Below are 22,563 nucleotides of genomic sequence, written 5' to 3'. Positions count from 1 at the left end.
TTCAAGGCCACTGGGTCACGTTTCTACAAGTAACAACTGTGGCAGCCTGCCTGTCTTGTAAAGTGCAGCAGGTGGAAGTTATTTCATTAGTCCCTGGGCGAATGGCCAACCATGCTTTGGGCAGTCCCACTGCGGTTAGCAGATATGAAAGGAGTGAACCATCAAAGTTAGCTCCCTTTGCCACTTCTCTGCAAGAACAGACATACCCCTAAAATCTTCCCAAACCCAGCCTCCCAACCACCATCCTTTGGTAGTCATAAGACAAATGGCTTGAGCTGAGTGGAAATATGATCCTCCCCTAAACAATGTTCCATAACCATTGTTCTACCTGCCCAGACTCCAGGGCAGCCCAGCGAGTTGCCTGATTGTGAGCTGTGTGTCAAAGCTGGTCTCTGTTCCACCTCCCCGAAGACGGCAGGGCACGGAACTCTGGAGGTTTCCACAACCAATCTCTGCCCCTAGCTTTAAAGGGGCAGCCCCAGCTACAAGAACAGAGACCACTGTGAGGTCAGGGATGGACTTGTGATATACTTGGTACTTATGGCGGGCTGTGGGCATGCCCAAGTGCCCAACCCTTTGGCAGTGGTTGGCCTGTGCAGTGGCTCCTCCCACCGATGTCCTTTCCACATATGAAGACAGGCCCTATTCTCAGAAATCTATGGTGACTCCTCCTCATTCCATGCTTCCAGCTCTGCTCAAGGTTCCAGGTATCCCCCAACAATTGCTCTCAGCAACCTGCCTCCTCACCACCTCATCTCTGACCATGACCATCATCAAGTCTGCTGCAGCCAGCCAACCTATTCACCAGCTCATGCACTTGACTGGCTCATCACACCACCTTCACCCATTCAGGAAACGGTGGCTGAGCTCTGCCCAAAGTCCTCACCATTATCCAGCCCAGGCTCATACTGGACACACAGGGAAGCATATAGGATATTTTGAATCACTCAGTGACAGGATTTACAAGGGGTTGTAATGGCTCGGCGAGACCCACAGGGAAAGCATTTAGCACAGAGCCCATGCACAGCCTTCACCTTCACTGAATGGCAGTTGGGTGATCATTCTTAGGCACCAGCCACCCTTGTCCCGTCTTGTGTTGTCTTGTGTTCTTGCTCTGCTGCCTGCACATCCCAGCATCCAATACGAAGCCAAAGCCCAAACATACACTTTGTTGGGCTTCATTTTCTGAGGTTTGCATTCAGAGCATATGGCCATATCAAACACGCCTTTTCGGAGTGCACCCATCTCCCTGCCTGTCACCCCTACCGGAGAAAAGTATGATGTGCTCTCTGTCACCATGGAGCCTCGAAACTAGCAGGGGAGGCAGGACCAACACATGAAGAACCGAATAACATTCCTGCCACGTTCAGTCCTTCTCTTTCTATGTAACCCCATACTCACTCCATCTAAACCGGGCTTAGAAGCTTTTCTCGCCCTCCACTCCTCACTGCCCCCAGTCACTCTGTTACTCAGCCTGGCCCCTGAGTCAGAGCAGCATCTCTGGGTCCCTGTGAGCGGCGTCGCTCTCTGCCCCGCACTGCATTTGTGCTTAGAACTCCCACAGCCACAGTGGGAGAAGCTCTCCTCTCAAAGTCTAGCCCCCAGTACAAGATGCCCAATAGCAGAATTTTCACAAGAAATGTATAGGGCGGGTGACCTCTGATTACTGGGGATGTAATTATGCTTTCCATGAGGAATCCACAAGACTTTACTTTCCCTAATAGTTTTCATCTTCTCCCCGGCCTGTAACTGACCCTCATTCAACTTCTAATCGAAGGTGTTAACGAGGGTATAATGCCCTAATTTGAGTGTCCCTTCTAGCCTAATGAACCACTGGCCAAAAGGAAGAGAAGAAGGAGCCAGGCCCTTGAACGAAGGACACGAATTCTGGAATGGACACATGGCTTTCTGTCGTGAGTCCCCTAGATCTCAGCCGGCCACTCCCCATGGCCAGAAGTCCCAGGCATCAGAAACCTACCATCTTCTTCTTGGTGAACTCCATCACCATCTGGTCCGCCAGCTTCTCCTGAGCCAGTAGCTCTGCCTTCTGTTTCTGGTTTTCATCATTAATGCGCTTAATCTCAGCTTGCATCTTTAGTTTTTGCTGGTGCCTCTGTTCCATGTCCTGGCATCAGAAGGAAGAGAGCCTCCAAGTAGAAGGAGACAAGACCCAGAGACCCTTGCCCATGAGGACAGAAACACACGGGCAGGGGCACATCTGCAAGCCAGCTGCTGCCACTAGCCTCTGGTAAAGCAGCTCTCTCAAGCGTCATCAATGACCCTCGCAGCCAAATGGCCTCTTCTCGGTCTGTACCCACCTGGCTTGGTGGCAACTGGCTCAGATGATTTCTACACACTCACAGGGAAGTGGAGGCTCTTAAAATTCTCCCCAGTGTCTCCCACATGTCATGCGAAGTTCTAGCCATTGTTCCTGGTCTTTTCTCCTGCCTTCAGTTTCCCTCTCATCGTCAAACCCTGGCTTCTGGTCTCTGTTCAATAATGATGAGTGAAATAATGAAGTATTGCCCTAAATGAGTATTTTCTATTCACTGGGCACTTTACATAGCCTATCTCTGAAACCCAGATACAGCTCCAAGCCCTGAAAGGTAGAACCTGTTATTTTTCTCATGCTGATGAAGACAATGAGGCCCCAAATTTACTTGTCCAGGGCCATCCAGCTAGCAAAATCCAGAGCCAGAATTTTGAAACCTGGTCTTTCTAAATTAAAGTTCCAATCTTCTCGGGAACGTTGCCCCAGCTTCCAGTTCTCTCTTCATTTCTGAATCCCCTCTGCACTTAAGACGGTGCCACACCTCTGGGATTTGGTTAGGCACTGCCTTGTCAGTCCCCATTCCTTCCTGTGTGTTTATCCTGTCCCAGCCAGAGGATGGGGACCATGTCACACTCCCTGTCTTCCCTGGCAACATGCATAGCCCAATGAGAGGAAAACAATAAATAATAAACTAAAACAGGAAAGGGTTAACCAAAATGAGTGGCATGTGAGAAAAAGGGGGAAAAAACAGTAGACACAGAGAAAAACAATGAATGATGGAGGTCAGTGTACCAGCGTGACCTTGAGTGACAAGATACCTTCTAAGGAAGGATCCTGAGCCTTTCAAAGCCCCAGATGATTGGAAGAGCACATTCTCAGGCCCCAATGTAGAATTTTTGGCAGCTGGCCTACCGATAACCTCCCACCAATCTCCAACTCTCCTTCAAATTCTTCCACCCAGCAACTCCCCACACACACTGTTCCCAGCTCCCTCCATTCCTCAAAGGCTATGCCCCACCCTCTGCTTCCAGCTCCTCCTCAGGCCAGCTTCTACCTTGACTCATCGGGAGACAATTCTGCTGGCTCTCCCTAAGCTTGACTCACAGCCACGTTCAGGCCTCCTGGAGAGCCTTCTGCACCAGATCTGCACGGTGCTGCCTGCCTCCCACCCGGCTGGTGGTGCGTGACTCATGGCAGCCAGCATTCCCTCACTCTCCCCGTGCCTACTTCTCACTCACCCCACCTTTCCCCACCTGGCCCAGTGACTCTCCACCCCTTTTCCCTCTTCTCCCTTTCTTCCTTTCCTTTCTCCCAGCTTCCCACCAGAGTCAGTCCTGCCGTTGGTACCCACACATTATTTGATCCCACTGACTAGCACAACTGGGAAACCTGCCAAATGCTGATCTAGGACAAATATTCCATCATGTATTGACTTACTTCTTTGCCTATTTATTTACTTTCCATGTTGTTGTTTCTGTTGGTTCCACACCAACATCAAATCACCGGGAGATGACAACCCCATTGTCCATTAACGTGGGGGGAGAGGAGAAAAATTGAAGAATACATGTCCCACTAATCAAATGACACCATGAGGAAATAATCTGACAGATCAGAATGGAGGAAACTCTTCAAGCCAATTGGCCTGGGTGCCCAAAAATGAAGGAAGGAAGGAACGAGAGAATTCTTCTAGGTCAAAGCAGATGAAAGAGGTATAGGTGAATGCAAGGCAGGGAACCTGAATGGATCCTGGCTGGAAAAAAAGAAAACTAAAAATACATTTTTAGAACAATTGGGGAGATCTGAATGTGAATTAAGTATTAAATGATACTGGATTCCATTGGATTCCATTTTTGGAGGAGGGAATGAGACAGCAGTAACGGTAAGAGAACATCTCTGTTCTTCAGAGATGAGGGCTGAAGCATTTAGTGGCAAAGTCTCAAGATGTCCGCAACTCACTGCCAAAGACTTGAACAGTAACAGAATACATAAATGCCCCGAAAAGGGACAGACAACGAAGGCAGATTCACCTTCATTTCATTATGAAATCTAGGTGAAGCATGGACGGGTCTGATACAATTCTTTCAATGTGTCTGTGTGTATAAAAATTTTCAAAGGTAAAGAACTGAGGGGGACAGAAAGAATGACACCCCAAGCTCGCCCGGCCCCCCACGTGCGAGGGGTCCCTGTATTGAAACAGACAGGAGCAGGCAAACAGAAGAGGATTTCTTCAAGCCTACTTGGTCTGAGCGGGCATGTTGTCATTTCTTTTGCAATGGATATGCCTGCTAATCTTATCTAGACTAGTGGGGGTGGGGGGGTTGGCTCCTTCACACAATTAACCACACTCAGATACTGTGTACTTGATATGAGGGAACAGCAGGGAGCCTGAGCCCAAGACAAGGAGGGCTAAGACATCTACAAAATGTATCACATCTCTAACCAGCTGCGGAAAGACCAGGAAACATCCCTATGTTTCCTGGTGCAATGCATAGAGCTGTGTATTTCCTTTCTGCGTCCATGCCCGTGGATGCGTTGGTCTCAGACCCCAAGTCCCCGGGAGGCAGACAGTAGCTGTCCAAATCCCGGCTCGACCCCAGTATGGTGCCACGGCCGGATGAACGTTCAACATGTCCATAAAAGCTGACAGTAATCGTTTTGCAAAGTGAGTACGGGCCTGACAACAAATCGGTCCACCCCCTGACACCCCCAAATCCCGGAGAGCTTTGTCACTTTTGCTGGTAGAATCTGGCATTATCTGTCCAGCCCGTTACCCGTAGATCCTCCTCCTGGAGCTGTTCCATGTATCCCAGCATCTGCTCCTTCTCCTGCTCCCGCTGCTCTGCAAGCAGCGACCGCTCCTCCTGGTTCTTTTCCATCTGCTCCACGATGTGCCGTCTTCCTCTAGGGGTGAATAGTACCGCAGGGGCTTAGAAACCCACACCCACATTTCTCTGCTCCAACCTCCACCCAAATAACCAAGATGGGAGGTGTCGCAGGGACAATCGGACAAGCGCCTCCTACACATGAGCCCAGACCAAAGTCCTCAAGCGTCGAGTGCCGTGAGGGGCTGTCCTCTCCTCTCACAAGCTGCCCGTCTTGAGACTCCCCTCCTTTGTTTGTTTGCCCAAGAGGGCACCCCACATCAGCAACATACCTTCTGCCTTTCAGTGTGTCAAGAGCTTCTGAAATCCTACCACCTCCCAAACCCTCCCAGAGCAACCGTGGGGAGCTAGCTTCCTCTGCCAACGTCACAGACTTAGAAAGCCCAGGACCCCTCCTTCCTCCGGGGCTTCTGCTAGCACCTAGTGTGTCCTGTCTCCCACCCGCCTCCCACACCCACTTCATTCACTATCACGTGCCACGGTTCTCCCACCGCGGGCAGACAGGGCTGGGTCTGAACAAGCCTCCCCACTCAGCGAGGCCCTTGCTCAACAGTAAAAAGCAGAGAGCCCAGAGTCTACAATCAGTGCTGCTGCCAGTGACTCCCGAGGTGTTGCTGGATGACAATAAACTTAGAAGCACCCAGACCCCATGATGTATGAGTAAAGGCTGGGAGAATGAGAGAAGACACAGGGTAGGGTAAGAATCAAGAGGAAGGACAATGGGGTGCCCGTTCAGGTGGAGCACTTGAATGGCTTCATGACTCCAGATGAAATACGCGGGAGGAATGAGTAAAAGAGTTACATGGCAGCAGGCTGGGGCTCAGTGTAAGGACCAGCTCAGATCATTAGAGCGGCCTAATGAGGCAGAGATTTTTCTTTAATTGGAGATGTTTATGCAGAAGATGAAGAGCCACTTAGCCATTAAATCCACATTTATAGGGAGCCTGCCACCGTCGAGCAGGTACCTACTGGAGGTATAGAGATGAATGGTTCAAGAGCACAGAATCAGAGCGGGAGAGAGCAGAGCCGGTCAGGGTGGTTCAAGGTCACACTCGAGTTCTATGGTTGACGTTCTAGACCCGGGACCCCGTGGTTCTGTAATTTACCTGTTCTGGTAAATCTACTTGTCGTTTTGGTGAATAACTTACCTGCTCGGGTAAATTTACTTGTCCTTTTCTGCAAAAGGAAGGGGACTGAATGTATCCCTCTAATGTGTGTTAAGCACCTGCCACAGGCCAAACAGTGCGCTAGTTCCAGGAGCTACGGAAATGAACCAAGCCAGGAATGTTGTCCTCCGTGAGCATGCAGGCCTCTGGTGAGGGCCAGAGAGTCCCAGGGCAAGAAAGCCATGTGCTAGGGTATAAATACGGTGTGGCGGGGCACAGGGAAGGGAGCCCCCAAGCCTGCCTACTAGGGGGAGAGCGCTTTCCAGGGGAGGCGACAGCAAAGCCACATACTAAAAGAAGAGAAAGCATTTTCCAGAGGAAAAGGAAAGACAAGTGTACTAAAAGCGGAAGAAATGACCACAGCATAAACCGTGAGCAGTCCAGGTGTGCTGGGGGACAGCAGAGTGCAAAGGGGATGGCAGGGAAAGGCGGGGAGTGAGGCTGCACTGGGGCCAGGTTGTGAAGCACCTGTTGTGATCTTAGGAACCAGCTTTAAGAAAGTCTGTGGTTCTATGAATCTCTTCATAAGGTTTTGAGATCATAATAGATGGTGGCAATGACCATTTCTCTTCTCTTCCCTCTTGACAAGGCTACCTGTACCTAAAGAAGCATGAAAATGACAGGGAGGGAGATGCCAAAACCTTTACCGGATTCTCTCCTCCCTCCTCTTCCAGTCCAGCTCCTCCTGCCTTTGAATGGATTTCTGCCTTTCCACCTCCATCATCTGGTCCAGTCGCCTTTCCTCTGCATCCAGCTCTCTTTGAATCAGCTGCTTCTCCAGGATCTGGGCATCCCGGATGGCATGGCACTTGGCATTAAGGATGATCTGGGGGGGGGGGGTGGAATGACACGGTGGCACCGGGTCTAGGCACAAAGATAAGGAGGGACGCATCGCGGGGTGAGGGAGCTGGAGGGGGGAAACGGGAGCAAGGTGCTATGGAGTGCGCTAGACACATGCGCAGCCATGCCCAAGCCCGTGAGAGCAAGAGCGTTCTGCTCCCGTGCCCTGACTATAGCTCTGTGCTGGCACTTACTGGGCTCCTGCAAAGTGCTAGTCCGTGCAAGGAGAAGCCATGGGAGTACCTTTTGGGGCGTCAGGCCTTCGTATTTAGGGGGCCATGGACCACTTTTTGAGAGTATGAGGGAAGCAATGGGCTCTGTCCTCCTTAAGATTCACTTTATACATACACATAAAATTTCCATAAAACTACAGAGATTCAAGGTCCCCCTTAGGGACCCATGAACCCCAACATCTGCTCTACTTCTCAGGGAAACTAAAATCCTCATGCAGAGGCCAAACCACTAGATTTTTAAGCTGGAAGAGCCCGACATGACACATCGGGGGACAGCCATCCACGAGAACGAGAGAACAAGAGGAGGCATGAGGACAGATCGGCCTGGGAGAGAAGGTGTAGATGACGGGGTTGGGAGTCAGCAGGGTTCATTTGCTTGGGAAGTGAACCACATGCAAATGAGTACCAAAATATCCACCCCAGCCTCTGGTCTTCTCGCTCTCAGCTAAAGGAAGGACTTCATTTAGTTTGGTTTCTCCTCTTCCTGAGGAGAAGCCCGTTTCCCAGGCCCCCCACATGCAGCCACGACTGAGCCCACGGGAGAGAAACAGAAGGCAGGTCCCCACTTGGCAAAGCTCAGTTCTCCCCACCAATCACTCTGCTAAGTGGTCTGACCCATGAAGAAAATGGCGCCCAGGGCGGGTGAGTGACCTGCTGAAGGTCACACAGCTAGCACGCGGCAGGGCCAGTCCTCCCTCTCACGGCGGCAACAGCCCCCCTCCGGCAGCCTCCCCACCCGTCACCCCCTCCTTGCCCCGAGTCCATCTGGAGCGGGGCTGTCAGAGCCCAAGAGGAGGGAGGGGGAGTGGCCGCAAGTCCTCGGAGGAGGGAAGGACAGACGTCCCCACCTTGCTCATGTCCTTGAGCTCCTCCTCCTGCTCCATGCGCAGCACACTGGCTCTCTGCAGCAGGCTCTGGGCCCTCTCCTGGGCCACCTCCTCCAGGTCACTGAGCTTCTCAGTGTTTCTCCGTGCCATCTCCTTCTGCTTCATGACCTTCTTGCGCTTGGTCACCGCGTCCTACAGGAGACGGTCTGGATCAGCGGGGAATTGCCAGGGGCGCTGGCCCAGCTACCACAGGCCACCCAGTGGGACCGCCCCCCCATGTGGCTTCGCCTGTCCTGCTAGCAGAACCCAGAAGTTTCCCAGCCTGGCTTCCTCCTCACCCCACCCCTGGCCCCCAGCTCTTCCCACACCTGGTGTCCACTCTACCACGTCTCTGGTCTCCACGAGGCACACACTCACACCTCCTTCCAGGGCCCCCAGACCACAGCTCCCCCCTCCCATCTTCAGAGATCAGGGCTGGGGGAGGGCAGCTACCACGATGGCCTCCTTCTCCTTCTTGAAGGCCTGCTCCCTGGCCTCGAGCTCTTCTCTGGTCAGGACGTGGGATGCCGACTTGATGCGCTCAAATTCCTCAGGGCTCATGATGAGGGACTCCCCAGAGGGATCCTTGGCGGGAACGCTGCCCCAGGGGATGGCAGTCAGTGGGGAAGCTCTCAGCACAGTGTTGCTGGTGCTCGGGCCCCCGTCACCCCTCCCCCATCACGACCCATGTCCCACAGTGCCACACCAATGGCAGGAGAGACCGCCTGCTGCACCCCTGGCCCACCGGGGAGAAAGGGTCCCAGGTGAGGGATGAGCCAAACAGAGACATTTTAAGGGCTTTCACTAAAAGGCCTAGTATGTGTGTCACTTTCTCTGTGCACCCATCAGAGAACCTCCCCCCCACGTGCACATAGGCCAGTCCCCCCAGCCAGGCCGAGAGCCAGCCTCCTCGGAGGCCACCACGCTCTGCCCTCATGGGCTGGGCTGTGTCCCCCACCCCCAGGCATGGCCTGTGTGCTCCCCCAGGACGCAGCCTCTACTGGCCACAGTGGCCGCACAGCCCCCCGGCCGCGCCAAGCCCAGGGGGAGACCTCAAAACCGCGCTGGTGAACTAGACTTTAAAAATAGCTTATTTCTCAAGGATGACATAAAAAGGGCAGGGGGGACGCCAGCCCAGTTTGAAATGGATGCTATGAGAAACCCAAGCATGCTTGTCCATCCGGCCCAGAGAGAAGCTTTGAACCCTAAATATTAATTAAAATCTCTGATCAACAACAGTCAGAGGCATGTCTGGGTACCTCTCCTCCGAGCCGCCCAGCACACTCAACAAACCAATAGCTAATTATAATGATTACAAACAAACGACAGGCACTGGAGGTGGAGGCCACGGCAGCAGCAGGGCCAGGAACGAAGCTGCTTCTGGGTGAGGCTCTTTAACAGGGACACAGCAATGAGACGCAGCCGGTCTGAGGCAGGAAGTGAAACCTCATCTCGTAAAACGTGTGTGTGTGTGTGTGTGTGTGTGTGTGTGTGTGTGTGTGTGTGTGTTGGGGGGCAGTCCAGGAGGAAGACTGAATGAGTGAGTGAGTGGATCTGCGGCTTGGCATGGGACCTGGAATGACCAGGACGAATCTCACGCTTGCCAGACTAGACCATTCCAAGAAGGAACCCTTCCTTCACCCCACAGGGGGCTGCAGGACGGCGCCGACCATGAATGGCCATTTGCCACCATGACTGACTAGACCACGCTCCGTGTCCCTGGGCTCGTGACACAGACGCACTTCCTGGGAGCTCAGATTCCCTGAGGGCGAACCCAGAGTTGGGAGGATGGTTTCCAAGATAGCAGCTCACCTCCCCCCACCAACCCGCGTCCAGCGACAGCTCAGTTCCCACTGCTGATAACCCACAGGGGTGCCAAGCCAGGAGGCAGCTCCAGTCAGGAAGCCAGGCTAAGCCAATCCCAAAGGAACCCAAGAGACCCGGGGAAATTTCTCTTCTGGCCTCAGAGCCTGGGAAGAAGCCAGGGGGCCGATTAGCATCTGGTCAGTTTCCCTTTACTTCAGATCCTTGGTGCAGCCAGAAGGGGTTGACTCATCGGGACCATTTCCCTTTACCAAGAGCACTAAGGAGGGCTCAGCGAGGACCCACCAGGCACGGTGCCTCTCACAGTCCCACGGGTCCCTGCACAGCCAGGAGACAGGAAAGAGGAAGGAGCTGGGGATCGAAGGCAAAGGGAAGAATCAATACAAGAGGCAGAGAAATGAGAGAGGCCAGATGCCGAGGAAGGACAGCCAGGAAGCGAACGGGGGAGATGAATAGGAAAGGAGTGGGGCTGGGCTCTCTGGAAGAGACCAGATGGCGACTCTCCCTGCTCAGGTTCTCAGCAGAAACGCAGGCCGGGATGGGGAGGCAGGCACTGTGCCCTGGGTACTCACATGAGCTCCCGGACCATGTCCCGGGTGATGAGCTGGATGGTCTCTGGCTTGTTCTCCAAGCCCAGGGCCGTGAGGGTCTTCCTAATGGCATGCTTATCTCGGAGGAGAACGATGGGGCTGTTGCTCTGGGCCAGAGGCTGTGGGGTCAGGAAGGACAGCTTAGAAGCTGGTCAGCCCACATCCTACGGGTCCATCCCAACTTCCTCAAGGGCAGCCTTCCCCGCTTTCTTCCAGCCCATCCGGTGGCAGAGAAGGCTGGCTGGGGCCCAGACCTCAGGACCACCGAGAGTCTCCAGGGCGCTGAGGAAGCAGCACATGGTTTTGCCCTTGACTATGGCTGTGTGCGTTCCTCCTGACCAGCCTATCTGAGAGCAGGGCCTTCCTGTGTCTCGTGCAGATAGTCCTGGATGGATGGGGAGGGAGTGGCTAGCTTGTGTCCATTCCTAACCTAAAACCATCAGGGATGAAAATCTGGGGTCTCTCGTTGCTCCCCTCCACGACTTAGGAAAGAAGAAATAATGATCTCTCTCCGCCACATTGTGGCTTGAGATAATACAATCTGTTACAGACTCATCTGATCTATGATATTCGAAATTTTTAATCTTTCCTTATGATTAATTTACTTTGGTTCCCCCCAAAAAAATCATATGGAGGACGTTAGAACTGGCCAAATGGAATGCGGTGAGCACGTCAGGGAGTCAGAATTTGTGGGAATACATATTAAATGCATGTTTTGCTTTGTTTTGTTTTGTTTTGTTTTCAAAACATTCCGGCCATGAAGGAGTCAGATAATAAGAAAATGAAACCACTTATTTCAGGAAAATTCTGGACACAGGAGAGAATTTTGTCTCCTGAATGCAGTGACCGTGATCCTGCGTGGAGGCCAGCGGCCGGCCTGGGGGGGCGGGGAGGGCCTTCGGGTCCTGAGCGCCCTTTGCACAGACCGTCCCCAGAGCGCTGCTGCCACCTGCTGTCCATGTGCTTCCAAGAGGGCGCGCCTCGGGGGCGCCACAGACCGCTCCTGCCCCCTGCTGCCAGCTGAGAGACCTCGGACTCCCCCAGCAAGGAGGCCCAAGGGCCAGAACCGGTGTGTCTCCGACGGCCCCTCCCGCGAGCCCGCTGGACGGCGGACACCTGGAGAACTTGGCCATTTCCAAAACATTCCATCACCTCACGGGCCCAAATCAGAACCTGTCTGTAAGTGAGGGTGTGTTCCTTCGATTCCTTCCCCGTGGATAGAAAACTGTCACAGATGGGGGTCTTCTAAATGGAGAACAGCGGGGCACTTAGGGGGCTCAGTCTGTTAAGCATCTGCCTTTGGCCCCGGTGCTGGAATTGAGCCCTGCATCGGGCTCCCTGCTCACTGGGGAGCCTGCTTCTCCCTCCGTGTGCTTGCTCATCTCTCTCTCTCTCTCTCTTTCTCCCAAATAAATAAATAAATAAATAAGAAAAAAAATAAATGGAGAAAGGTGCCCATCTTGAACTCTCTGGAAAGTTTTGTTTGTTTGTTTGTTTAAAGATTTATTTATTTACTTGAGAGAGAGAAAGAGAGCACCCAGGGGCTGGGGGGGGCAGAGGCAGAGGAGAAGGACTCCCCAAGCCGACTCCCATGATCACAGGTCACACCACCGAGCTGACATGCGGGTGGGGGCTCGATCTCACACCCCCGAAATCAGACCAGAGCCGACACCAGGAGTCACATGCTCAGCCAGCTGAGCCACCCAGATGCCCCCAGCTCTGAGGACAGCGAGGAGCACAGACATCCGCTTGCCTCCCGCCACCTGCCCATGCAGAGGCATCCGTGCTGGCGCTCACACAGCTGCTGGCATCTTTCCCGTCCTTTGCTCCGTCTGTCTCTCTGTCTCTCACTGCCCTCTCTCCGTGTCGCGTTCTCCTCCGTCCTTGCCTCTCCTCCTTCTCACCTGCTACACGTCCTGCGCACCGAGAACAGTCCGAGTCATGCTCTAGCCAGCTCTCCTCCTCCGCATGGAAGAAGCTGTTGGCCTTTCAGTGGGGACCACACCGGCCCATGAAGACCTGCTCGGGGTTTCCCAGAGCTGATGAGCCCTGCTACTGGAACACTGGGAGAGGAGGATCTGTGGTTGTCTCTAACGCTGTCTCGGGTTGGGGGGCCATGCGTAGCTCCGGGTCTGCGAGCTCAGTCCGTGGCCCTCGCACACCTTCCTCCTGGGGCACTCATTGGCCCGCGATCTGCTCTCTGCAGCAGAGCCCCCCAACCCCGACATCACAACAGCCAGGGCAGATGTGAAGACTGCAGGGGTGGAAGGAGCCAGGTGCCCCCGTTCACAAGGGCCCCAGTAGGTGCCAGGGTCCTGCTGCTCCGGTCTCCCTCTGAGAGTCAACCGGGGGAGGGGACAGCTTGCCCAGGGCTGGCTTCATCCTGAGCAATGCCAGTCTGCCACTGCCCCCAGGAGCCAGCTGCCGGGAGGGGCTGGGGGACGGTTACCTTGACCCCTCCAAAGAGGCTCTCATCCACCTCGGAGCTCACGGCTTTGGTCCGATAGCGCGTCCTATTCCTCGACCTGTTGGAAGCGGTGGAGGCGGAGCTCAGGATGCCAGCGGTACTCAGCGGCTGCAGGGAGAGGCAGAAAGGTCAGCTCATCCGTACCGAGAGGCCGGCAGGACTCTGGGCAAGGTAGACACTTCACCAGCCCGTGCTGGGGAGAAGCGGGTGGGCATGTGGGGACACCACGGAGGGGAAGCACCGGGTAAACCCTGATATGTAGGAGCCTGGGCACAGGGCCTTGGCTTCACCAACCAGATCTCCAGAGCCGGAGATGGAGGGGAGCTAGTGGCACCCGGAGAGCCCAGAGAAGCTCTGGCGGAGGCAGCATGGCAGCCGCAGCCGGGATCTGGGGGGACCGTGCTGATAGGGACACACGGCAGCACCCCCACGAAGCCACCAGCACTGGGCGGGCCACGGCGCATCCCGGGGCCTCGCCAGACCGGGTCTGGGTTGTGATTTTGGCCCCGGTTCCAGTTGCAGGGCCTCCCTTTGTCCCCATTTTCCAAGCACAGTTTCCCAGCCAGCAAACTCTCCAAAGCCCCCTCCCTGTGTGCCCCTGTACTTGAACCAGAGTTCTGGCTCTGTTGTCTGCACCTAACAGCACTAGGCAACCTCCACTCCCACAGCCCAGCTCAACCCTGAGAGGAGTCTGTCTCCGGCAGGTGACTTCAGCGAGGACTGAGGGCATCTCCCACCTTACTCTCAAGCTGATCCCAATCTCCCTTTGCAGGAGACATCCTGTCCCCCAGTCTTTAAGCTAAGATATCCTGCAGCATGAGCTACCCACTCGGGGTCTCCCGAGCCTGGGAATCAGCAGCCGTCAAGGGGACAGTGTAGATAGGGAGACGGACCCTGTCGTTCCAGGTCACAAGCCCTGGACAGTGTGTTTCCAAAGCTCTCTCCCGTCCGCCCTAACCAGCCAGACTTCCCAGCACCTGCTCCACCGCTAAACCAGTTTATTCTCCAGCTGAGTACCGCCGCACGTGCCTGGCCCCTCTCTGCCTCCCCAGCCAGCAAGAGGCTTACTGGCTCTTGGCCAGTAAGGTGGGAGCCTCCCTTTAGAGCCCCAGGCAGCCCCAATACAGCAGAGCAGGAAAGCTTGGGTTTATTAAAAGGTAAATATAACAGCCCCGAGGACGCCTAATAACAGACTCGGAAGGGTTATTGCGTGGTTAGTGGTGAGCCACTGCTCCCCTTTCCACCAAAAATAGAATCAGAGGAAACGAGTAGACCCAGCAGTAGGTGGGATTGAGGGGAAGCACTGGGAGAGGAGGAGAGGTGGAAGATACCAGATCAGCAGGGACGGGGTGAGTTCTGTCTCTAAGTATGGAAAAAGCCGGGGTGCCTGGCACATCAGAGGAGCTCGACACGCATTTGATGAAGCGCGAATGAACGGAACCAAGAAAGGTGACCCCTCGAGGGCCATGGGCCAGCTTGAGCTGGGAGCTTCCCCAGAACACGCCTGACTCCAGGCCCCTCCCCGACCCCACATCTTCCAAATCGCTGTGGAAAATAACGCAGTGACAGGGCTTTGAAAGGCAGATGGAAAGTATTATTACTGTTTTTGCATGTGTTCTCCTGTTTCTTTCCAAGGGCTCCTGCAGGTTTGCCCTTTGCTCGGGTGCCCACCGGGTGACAGGCTCCTCCAGGGCTGACACTGAGTTACCTCTTTCCTGCACCCTTGGCACCCAGCTCAAGAGGAAGCCACTCAAGGGACGGTCCACCGCCAGAGCCTAGAAGTCAGAACAGAGGAAGGAAAAGAGATGACCACAGAGAAGTGGCCAGTGGGCAGGGCGGAGGGAGGCACTGCGCTGTCTTGGGTTGGGTGGCTGAGAAACCTCACTGAGGAAATGCTGACTTTGAAACCACAAGCCACGCACCATGGTTAGAATGGTCACTTTGGCCAAGAGCAACAAGAATTAGGGAGGTCACTGTGGAACAGCACTCAAAAAAATGAAGAGCCAAGCAGAAATGGAAAGTTAGATCCTCTAGGCCAGAGAGGGTAGCCAAAAGGTTCTTTCAGGAAATGAGGGGCTGGTGTGACTTCTTGGATCACCAAATAAATGTCCCCAAGAGGGTGAGCAGCAGCGCCCAGAGACAAGCCCGTCTAGTTTCTAGTTCCACTGGCAAAGATGAGGACGGGGCACAGATAAAGACGCCAGCTCTGCTTTGATGTTCTCATCTTGCTGACCCCGCTAATTCCCTCCCTTCAAATACCCTCCCATCCCAGGACCGCAGGAATTTGGCCACTGCTAGGAATGTGAGGAGACAGACTCCAATGCCAAAAGATGAGCCGGTCAGTCAGATGATTTTCACTGTCATTGATATAGGACAATCTCCAGAACATATTAAGATCTGAAGAAAGCAGATGAGAAGACCCATGAAAGTACTTCCTGCGAAAATGTCTGTTTGAAGGGTATGCACCCCAAGGGCGTATTAAAAGAATGTTCACCAAACAACATTGAACAGAAATTTGGGGTGAGCATTACTATCTTCCGTCGGTTCCCATAGAGAATAATTTTCTGCCATTGAGTCGGTAACTATTTTTGTAGGTAACACACTGTATTTTTATTTGAAAACAGACTTGGCCTTGGGGCTAGTCCCTGACTCTGAACAGAAGGGTGTAGCCCTTAGCAGCAGCATTCGATGTCCCCGATCCCGTACGTTCAGCTCGAATCCGGTGAGAAGGGGTTGGTACAGGTGGTGTGGACAGCTGGTGAGTTTCCCTGACATGATGGTAACACCTGCCGACTGAACAAAGACCTCTGGCGTCCTTCCCCAGACATCCTCTTCACCCTGCCGCCCCGTTCTCCTTTTGCCTATAGGTTCATCAGGGGCCAGCAAAGGCAAGCTTCCAGCTCTCAGCCCGACGCTATCTCCCTTTCCGTGGGCTGTGGTTACCCAGAAGGTGAGGGTGCCCCAGCACGTGGCTCCTGCCTTTTACTGAGTGATCCACTTAGGGCACCTCTTTCCTCAAATGGGAGACAAGGTGGCATCCTAGTCAGTACGGAGGTCCCAAGCCTCCTCCTGGAGGATGGTGTTATTCACCATTTCCGTAAGAGTCCTGGGACTCTGCCTCCCTGGGCCCCCGCCTTCCCCACGGCCGGCCGCCAGCACCTCTCCCCATCCTTCCAAACACACTCAAAAGCAGGTCAGCAGCAGCCACACCCACGCACACGAGCACACACAGCCTGCCAGGAGGCGGAGACCGCTAACTCCACCCACTGCTTCTCAGAGGTCCCCGCAGACCCAGTCCTGTCCAAGGGATCTCAGAAGTGCTCAGACAGTGGGCTGACCCCTGCCCTGAGTGGCCCTTGGTGGGGAAGCCCGATCTGCTAATTCCCACAAGTCCAGCCCAAGTGCAACTGATTCATTTGCACTGGAAAATATGAATTGTTTTAAACTGGAAAGAAAGGAAGTAACCGTTACTGGGTGCCCTTAGATGCCAGCCGGGATGCCTGAGGTGACGCTAGGCTGTCCCAGATAAACAGATTACACCCTGCACCTAGGAAGCCCTGGGGAGAGCCCGGGATAACTATGTGATAAAACAGATCCGTGAAGGGCCCCCACTGCCACACCACAGGGAGTCCTCAGACACTGAGAGATGCATTGGTTGGAGACTAGTTTGTGTATAATTAACAAAGTTCTTGTAAATCCCTACTTGGGGGCCCTGAATTGGAACCACTGGTCCTAGAGAAGCAGCGTGACCTATGGGCATGAAATGTGTCCACAGAATACCCAGGTCACCATCTCTGCCCCCTGATGTGCCCCAGAAGTTCTTACGTTACTTCCAACACACCAAGGCTCCAGTGCCTACCTTCTGTCTCACTCACTTATCCCTCAGGGACCAACGCGTTCCTTACTGGAAACCAGACACCTCTTCACAGCTCCTCCTGGGCCTGGTGCCCTTGTCAACCCTCACCACTCCGTGGTCCTCCCCACCCCAGGGAAGCCCAGGCCTGCTAGAGCAGACCTGGTCCCTCCCCAGGGCCTTTCAAACCTGGTACCTACCCACCCGTTCATTCATGCACAAGTACTTGGTGAGCCCTAGTGCGGGAACAAAGGTCCCACCAACAGAAGAGAAACCTGAGGCTCAGGGACATTAGGTGACTTACGCATTGTCACTCTGCTAGCAGTGGCCCAGCAGGTCCTATAACCCGCATGTAGCCTCCTCGCGGCGGTTGTCCCGCATCACCGTCCACTGTCCCCAGCCCGTGGAGGCTCTAGGCTGACGGAGAGGGAAGAGTGCGTCCCTCTCTCTCGGCAACTTTCGGGCTAGCACCCCTCCACGTTTTCGAGCCCTGTCGACGCCACCCCCAATTCCCCCAGGGGACCCTCGTCGGACTTCCCTTACTTCTTCTAGGCGTGTCCTCTTTGTCCCTGGCCCTTCCGGACCCCAGACCCTGACTCATCTTCTGCCCTCCCCAGCTCCCCGCGCTCCCCGCTCAGAACCCCAACCCCAGTGAAGGACACACGAGGGCCCCCTCCCTGGTCCTCCCGGGACCTCACCATCTCAGCGGCACGCCCGGGCTCAGCGCCTCGGCCACCTCTGCCGCCGGCACTGCCGCCCGCACTGGATGTTGATGCGTTACCATAGCAACAAGAGAGCGCGCGAGCGGGAGCCGCGGCCCCGCCCCCAGGCCCGCCCCTGGCCCCGCCCCTCGGCTCCAGCGGACAACTCGCGGCGTCCAGCGATTCGGGGACTCGAACCCCCGCCTCGACGGGGAACCGCGCTCGCGAAAGCCTGAGCCCCGCCAGGGCGCCGGGCTCTTCACTGGCTCTGGCTGGACCGTCGGGTCAGAACCCGAAACCTCAAGGGCCTGGCACGGGCCGAGGACGTCCAACTGCAGGCACTCCTGCAAGAGCCAGGCCCGGACGCCCCTGGTTACCATGGTTACTCTTGCCCAAGGGCCGCCTGGGAGATGCCAGGCAACCCTGGATAAGAGACAAGTTGCACACCAGGAGGGAGCCTAGTGAGACCGCAGGACGAACTTCCCGCCGTGAGTGCGTGCGTGTGCGCGTGCGTGCGTGTGCGCGTGCGTGCGTGTGCGCGTGCGTGCGTGTGCGCGTGCGTGCGTGTGCGCGTGCGTGCGTGTGCGCGTGCGTGCGTGTGCGCGTGCGTGCGTGTGCGCGTGCGTGCGCGTGCGTGCGTGTGGGTGGGTGGGTGCGCGTGTGTGTGCGCACGTGTAGCTTCAGGAGCGGTTCCTCGGCCCTCCAGCTCAGGCACCGGGGAGGCCCCAAAGACTACCGGCATGGAAATCTACGGAACTGGCCTTAGGAAATCTGCCTTTTAACGTTTGTGTGGACTGTTCTGGAAGAGGTTTTTGGAGCTCTAGGATTCTCCCAGTTTGGCTTGCCCTCACGCCTCCCAGCCTGCAGGGATGGAACTGAGCTGAGGCCTCGGCCTGCTGACCCCAAGCCCCACGGAGCCTCTGCATGCACCAGGCACGTTTCCCCTCCAGCCCCGACGAGCTGAACTCCCGCCAGAAGGCCGCAATGACGCCGTGATCCTGGGAACCACCTCCCACTGGCGAACCTCTCCCCACGCCCTCACAGCCCGCCTTTCTGAAGCTCCCTCCAGCTTGACTTTTTGCTTCCAAGCCCCCCCTGCATCCGGGACACACTCCGGGCTGGACGGTCCGCAGAGCCAGGGGCCCGAGGGCTGTCCACAGCCCCAGGGGAATGGAGGAAGGCAGCCGGGGTCACCTCCAGTTCTTCTGAAAAGGACTTAACTCCCGCAGACCTCACATTCCTTCTCCAGATTTCCCAGCCTTATCTCCTTTGGGATCCTCAAAAGAACACGGGGGCGGGACTGAGGGAGGCCACAGTGTGGGAGGTGGGATCGGACCTGGAGGCGAGAGCAGCGACCCCTCCGGGCAGGTCTGAAGGGGGAGCACAACCCTCTGGGCTTGGGAGTGAGGGGAGGGCTTTTGGGTTCCTCCCAGCCTCTTCCCAGCAGCATGGAGAGAAGGGACGGGGGACGAGGGCTTGGACGAGGACGTGAGCAGCCTGCCCTGGATGGGACGCTTCCTCTGAGTGTCCCACTGAATCTTCACAGCCACATCTCTGTGTAACCATCCCCATCCCCAGAGAGGAGACAAGCCCAGAGGGGCCACCGTCCAAACTCAAAACTTGGTGTTCTTTTCTCAACCCAGGTGATCTCTGAAGTCCCCGTTTCGGCTGAGGCAGGAAGGAGAGCAGGACACCGTACAGGGTCAGGAGCCCCACGCCCAGCTTTGTTTGCATTGACCTGGAAGCCCAAAATGCTTCCGGGCCTTCAGGGCTCTTCGCTGTGTGTTTGCTTGGAGTTTGCAAAAGGAAGCGGGGTTAGGGATCCATGTATTTTGGCCGGGTGAAACCCGTTTGTGTTGGTTCCCCATCACCTCTATAGTGGCGTTACTGCCTCCGGGGCGGCTGTAGGTGAGGCCGACTGCGACACTCCCCCCACCCCCCTACCCTGCCACCTCACCTGAGGTCCGGACAGGAAAGTGCTGGCCACATTCTCCATGGGAAAGAGGGGCTGTGGTGCCCGACACCAGAAAGATTTGCAAAGTGGAAGAAAAAGTTTGACATTTTTTCAGAAGCCAGAAGCCAGTCCGTGAATCAATGTTAACCCTCCTACTGTGTAAAATTGTAAGTGGAGATTCTGTTCTTATCACTGCCGGGCCAAAACGGAAGTTCTCGCTGGCCAGGAAGAGACCTAGTAATACAACATATATGATTATAAACACATTACACATCTCACCAGAGAAGAAACTGCCTCCAGAGGGCCTAAACGTGTTGACGACTTCTGTTGTTGCCAATGATAACCACAGTTTTTCCTTTTTGCATTCTTCTCATAGATAATTTCTTTTTTTTTTTAAAGATTTTATTTATTTATTTGACAGAGAGAGAGATCACAAGTAGACGGAGAGGCAGGCAGAGAGAGAGAGAGAGAGGGAAGCAGGCTCCCCGCTGAGCAGAGAGCCCGATGTGGGGCTCGATCCCAGGACCCTGAGATCATGACCTGAGCCGAAGGCAGCGGCTTAACCCACTGAGCCACCCAGGCGCCCCGATAATTTCAAACCCACACACCCACTTGAACTCTTCTGAGTATAGTGAGACAGTCTTTCCGTTTAAAAACTGTTCAAGCCTTGTGTATTAGTTTTCTACTGCTGCTCTAGCAAATTACCCCAAATTTAGTAGCTTAAAAGAACACAAATGTATTTTCTCATGGTCCTGGAGTTCCCACTGGCCTAAAAACTGAGGTGTCAGCAGGATTGTGTTCCTTACGGAGGCTCTAAGGTGAATCCTTTACCCAGTTTCTGAAGGCCACGATATTCCTGGGCTCATGGCCCCCTGCTCCTGTATTTAAAGCCTGTCACATCACGCAGCTGAGCAACTCTTAACAAGTCATCCTTCCTTCTACTGGGGAAATTGCTCTCATTTTAGGGACTCCTGATTAGGGCGAGCCCACCACGATAATCCAAGAGAATCTCCCCATGTCAGGATCCTTAACTTACTCATACCTGCAAAGTCCTTTTTACCATGTAAGGTAAATATTTAGAGGCTTGGGGATTAAGAGGTAGGTACTTGGAGGGGAGGTGGTGCCTTATTCTGCCTACCACACGTTGCTCGGTAACATGGACCTTTTAAGGATCTGTAACATATTTTCAAAGGTTGGGGAGAGAAATACAAAAAACGAAATGCAAAACTATTTATTCAAAAAGTTGATACAACTTGAACATGCCTTTCTAAACTGATCTTGGAAAGTCTCTCTGAAGATTTAAATAATATAAGGGAGATTGAACAGACGTGGACCTATGTCAAGAGAACATCCTTTTTGGGGCACCTGGCTGACTCAGTCGGGAGAGCGTGCCACTGCTGATCTCCGGGTCGTGAGTTTGAGCCCCATGTTGGGCACAGAGTTTACTTTAAAAAAAATTTTTTTTAATTTTTTAAAAAGAGCACATTCCCTTCTTTCATCAACTTTAAATGTATGTGTTAAAGAACAGAAAAGTTACTTTAAAATTGATGAGTTTATTCTGCACAAGAAAGGAAAACGATCAACAAAATGAAAAGGCAATCTATCGAATGAGAGAAAATATTTACCAATCGTGTATCTGATAAGGGGTTAATATCCAAAATATATAAAGAACTCCTACAACTCCACAGCAAAAAAAAAAAAAAAAAAAAGAAAGAAAGAAAGAAAGAAAAGAAAAAAATCCAATGAAAAAATGGGCAGATGTTCTGAGTAGACATTTTTTCCAAAGAAGATATAAAAGTGGGGGCACCTAGGTGGCTCAGTCCCTTAAGCATCTGCCTTTGGCACGGGTCATGATCTCAGGGTCCTGGGATTGAGCCTGGGATGGGGGGGCGGTCCCTGCTCAGCGGGGAGTCTGTTTCTCCCTCTTCCTCTACCCCTCGCCCCTGCCCGTGCTCTGTCTCCGTCTCTCAAATAAATAAATAAATAAAATCTTTTTTTTTAAAAAGGCATACAAATGGCCAACAGGTACATGAAAAGGGGCTCAACATCACTGATCATCGGGGCAATGCAAATCCAAACCACAACGAGATATTAGCTCACACCAGTCAGAATGGCTAGTTTCAAAAAGACAAGAAGCGACAAGTGTTGGCAAGGGTGTGGGGAAAAGGAACCCCTTGTGCATTGCTGGTGGCAATGTAAATTAGTGCAGCCACTGTGGAAAACAGTGTTCCGCACACAACTAGAAAGGGAACTGCCGTATGATCCAGCAATCAGCTTCTGGGTATTTATCCAAACAAAACAAAAACACTTAGATCAAAAATATATACACGCTTCTATGTTCCTTGCAGCATTATTTACAATAGCCAAGACATGAAAACAACCCAAGTGTCCACCGATGAATGAATGAATACAGAAAATGTGATATATATGTTATATATAATGGAACACTAGTCAGCCATAAAGAATGAAATCCTGCCATCTGTGATAACATGGATACATCTCAAGGGCATTTTGCTAAGTGAAATGAGTCAGACAGGAAAAGACAAATGGTATGATCCTGCTGTTGGGGGAGGTCATCAAAGACCTCACCACTGGTTGACCCGTGAGCTGGACCCAGGCAATCAGAGGCTCCTGAGCCCCACACTGACCTTGGAATATGGGTTCCACTTGGCTTTGCCCCTCCCAGAGGCTGCTCCAAGAACACAAGCCTTGAGAGAACGATGTGGCACTGAGACCATTTGGCCAGTATATGTGACTGGACCCAGCTAAGGCCTCTCTGTAAACTTTTAAGATTTGGGGGGGGGGGGCAAGTGGAAGATCCACTCGTCTGGCTCCCACCCAAGGCACAAACTCCCAGTTATCAAATAAGTAAGTCACGGGGATGGATGAATGTGCAACAGGACAACTGTGGTTAA

The 22,563-nt window shown here is 53.8% G+C and overlaps 1 protein-coding gene and 1 long non-coding RNA gene across 8 annotated transcripts in view; one reads left to right on the top strand and one right to left on the bottom strand.

The window, feature by feature from the left end:
• The window catches only part of CFAP45 (cilia and flagella associated protein 45), a 34,314-nt gene that overhangs the window by 4,737 nt on the left and 7,014 nt on the right, over positions 1-22,563 (bottom strand). For 2 of the 6 annotated variants that reach the window (XM_047705134.1, XM_047705133.1), the window contains 8 exons: positions 14,742-14,915; positions 13,123-13,248; positions 10,656-10,792; positions 8,713-8,857; positions 8,242-8,412; positions 6,968-7,146; positions 5,044-5,173; positions 1,979-2,125 (listed from right to left, as the gene is read on the bottom strand). In XM_047705134.1, coding sequence (XP_047561090.1) covers positions 1,979-2,125; positions 5,044-5,173; positions 6,968-7,146; positions 8,242-8,412; positions 8,713-8,857; positions 10,656-10,792; positions 13,123-13,248; positions 14,742-14,915 — 1,209 coding nt within the window. Of the gene's footprint in view, positions 1-1,978; positions 2,126-5,043; positions 5,174-6,967; positions 7,147-8,241; positions 8,413-8,712; positions 8,858-10,655; positions 10,793-10,927; positions 11,113-13,122; positions 13,249-14,741; positions 14,916-17,691; positions 17,766-22,563 lie in introns of those variants that run through there. The other 4 variants (XM_047705139.1, XM_047705136.1, XM_047705135.1 and 1 more) reach the window with 4 other exon arrangements.
• Positions 11,720-14,908, top strand: LOC125086076 (uncharacterized). Of its 2 annotated transcripts, none has more exons than XR_007123090.1 (4): positions 11,720-11,852; positions 13,181-13,311; positions 13,913-14,046; positions 14,776-14,908. It is a non-coding gene; the product is annotated as an uncharacterized LOC125086076 (long non-coding RNA). The 2 variants fall into 2 exon arrangements; XR_007123091.1 differs by having other exon boundaries at positions 11,730-11,862.

Source organism: Lutra lutra, chromosome 15, assembly GCF_902655055.1.
Source record: "Lutra lutra chromosome 15, mLutLut1.2, whole genome shotgun sequence".
Taxonomy (NCBI): Eukaryota; Metazoa; Chordata; class Mammalia; order Carnivora; family Mustelidae; genus Lutra; species Lutra lutra.
The sequence above is the reverse complement of the archived record's forward strand: the minus strand, read 5'-3'. Positions and strand labels throughout refer to the sequence as shown.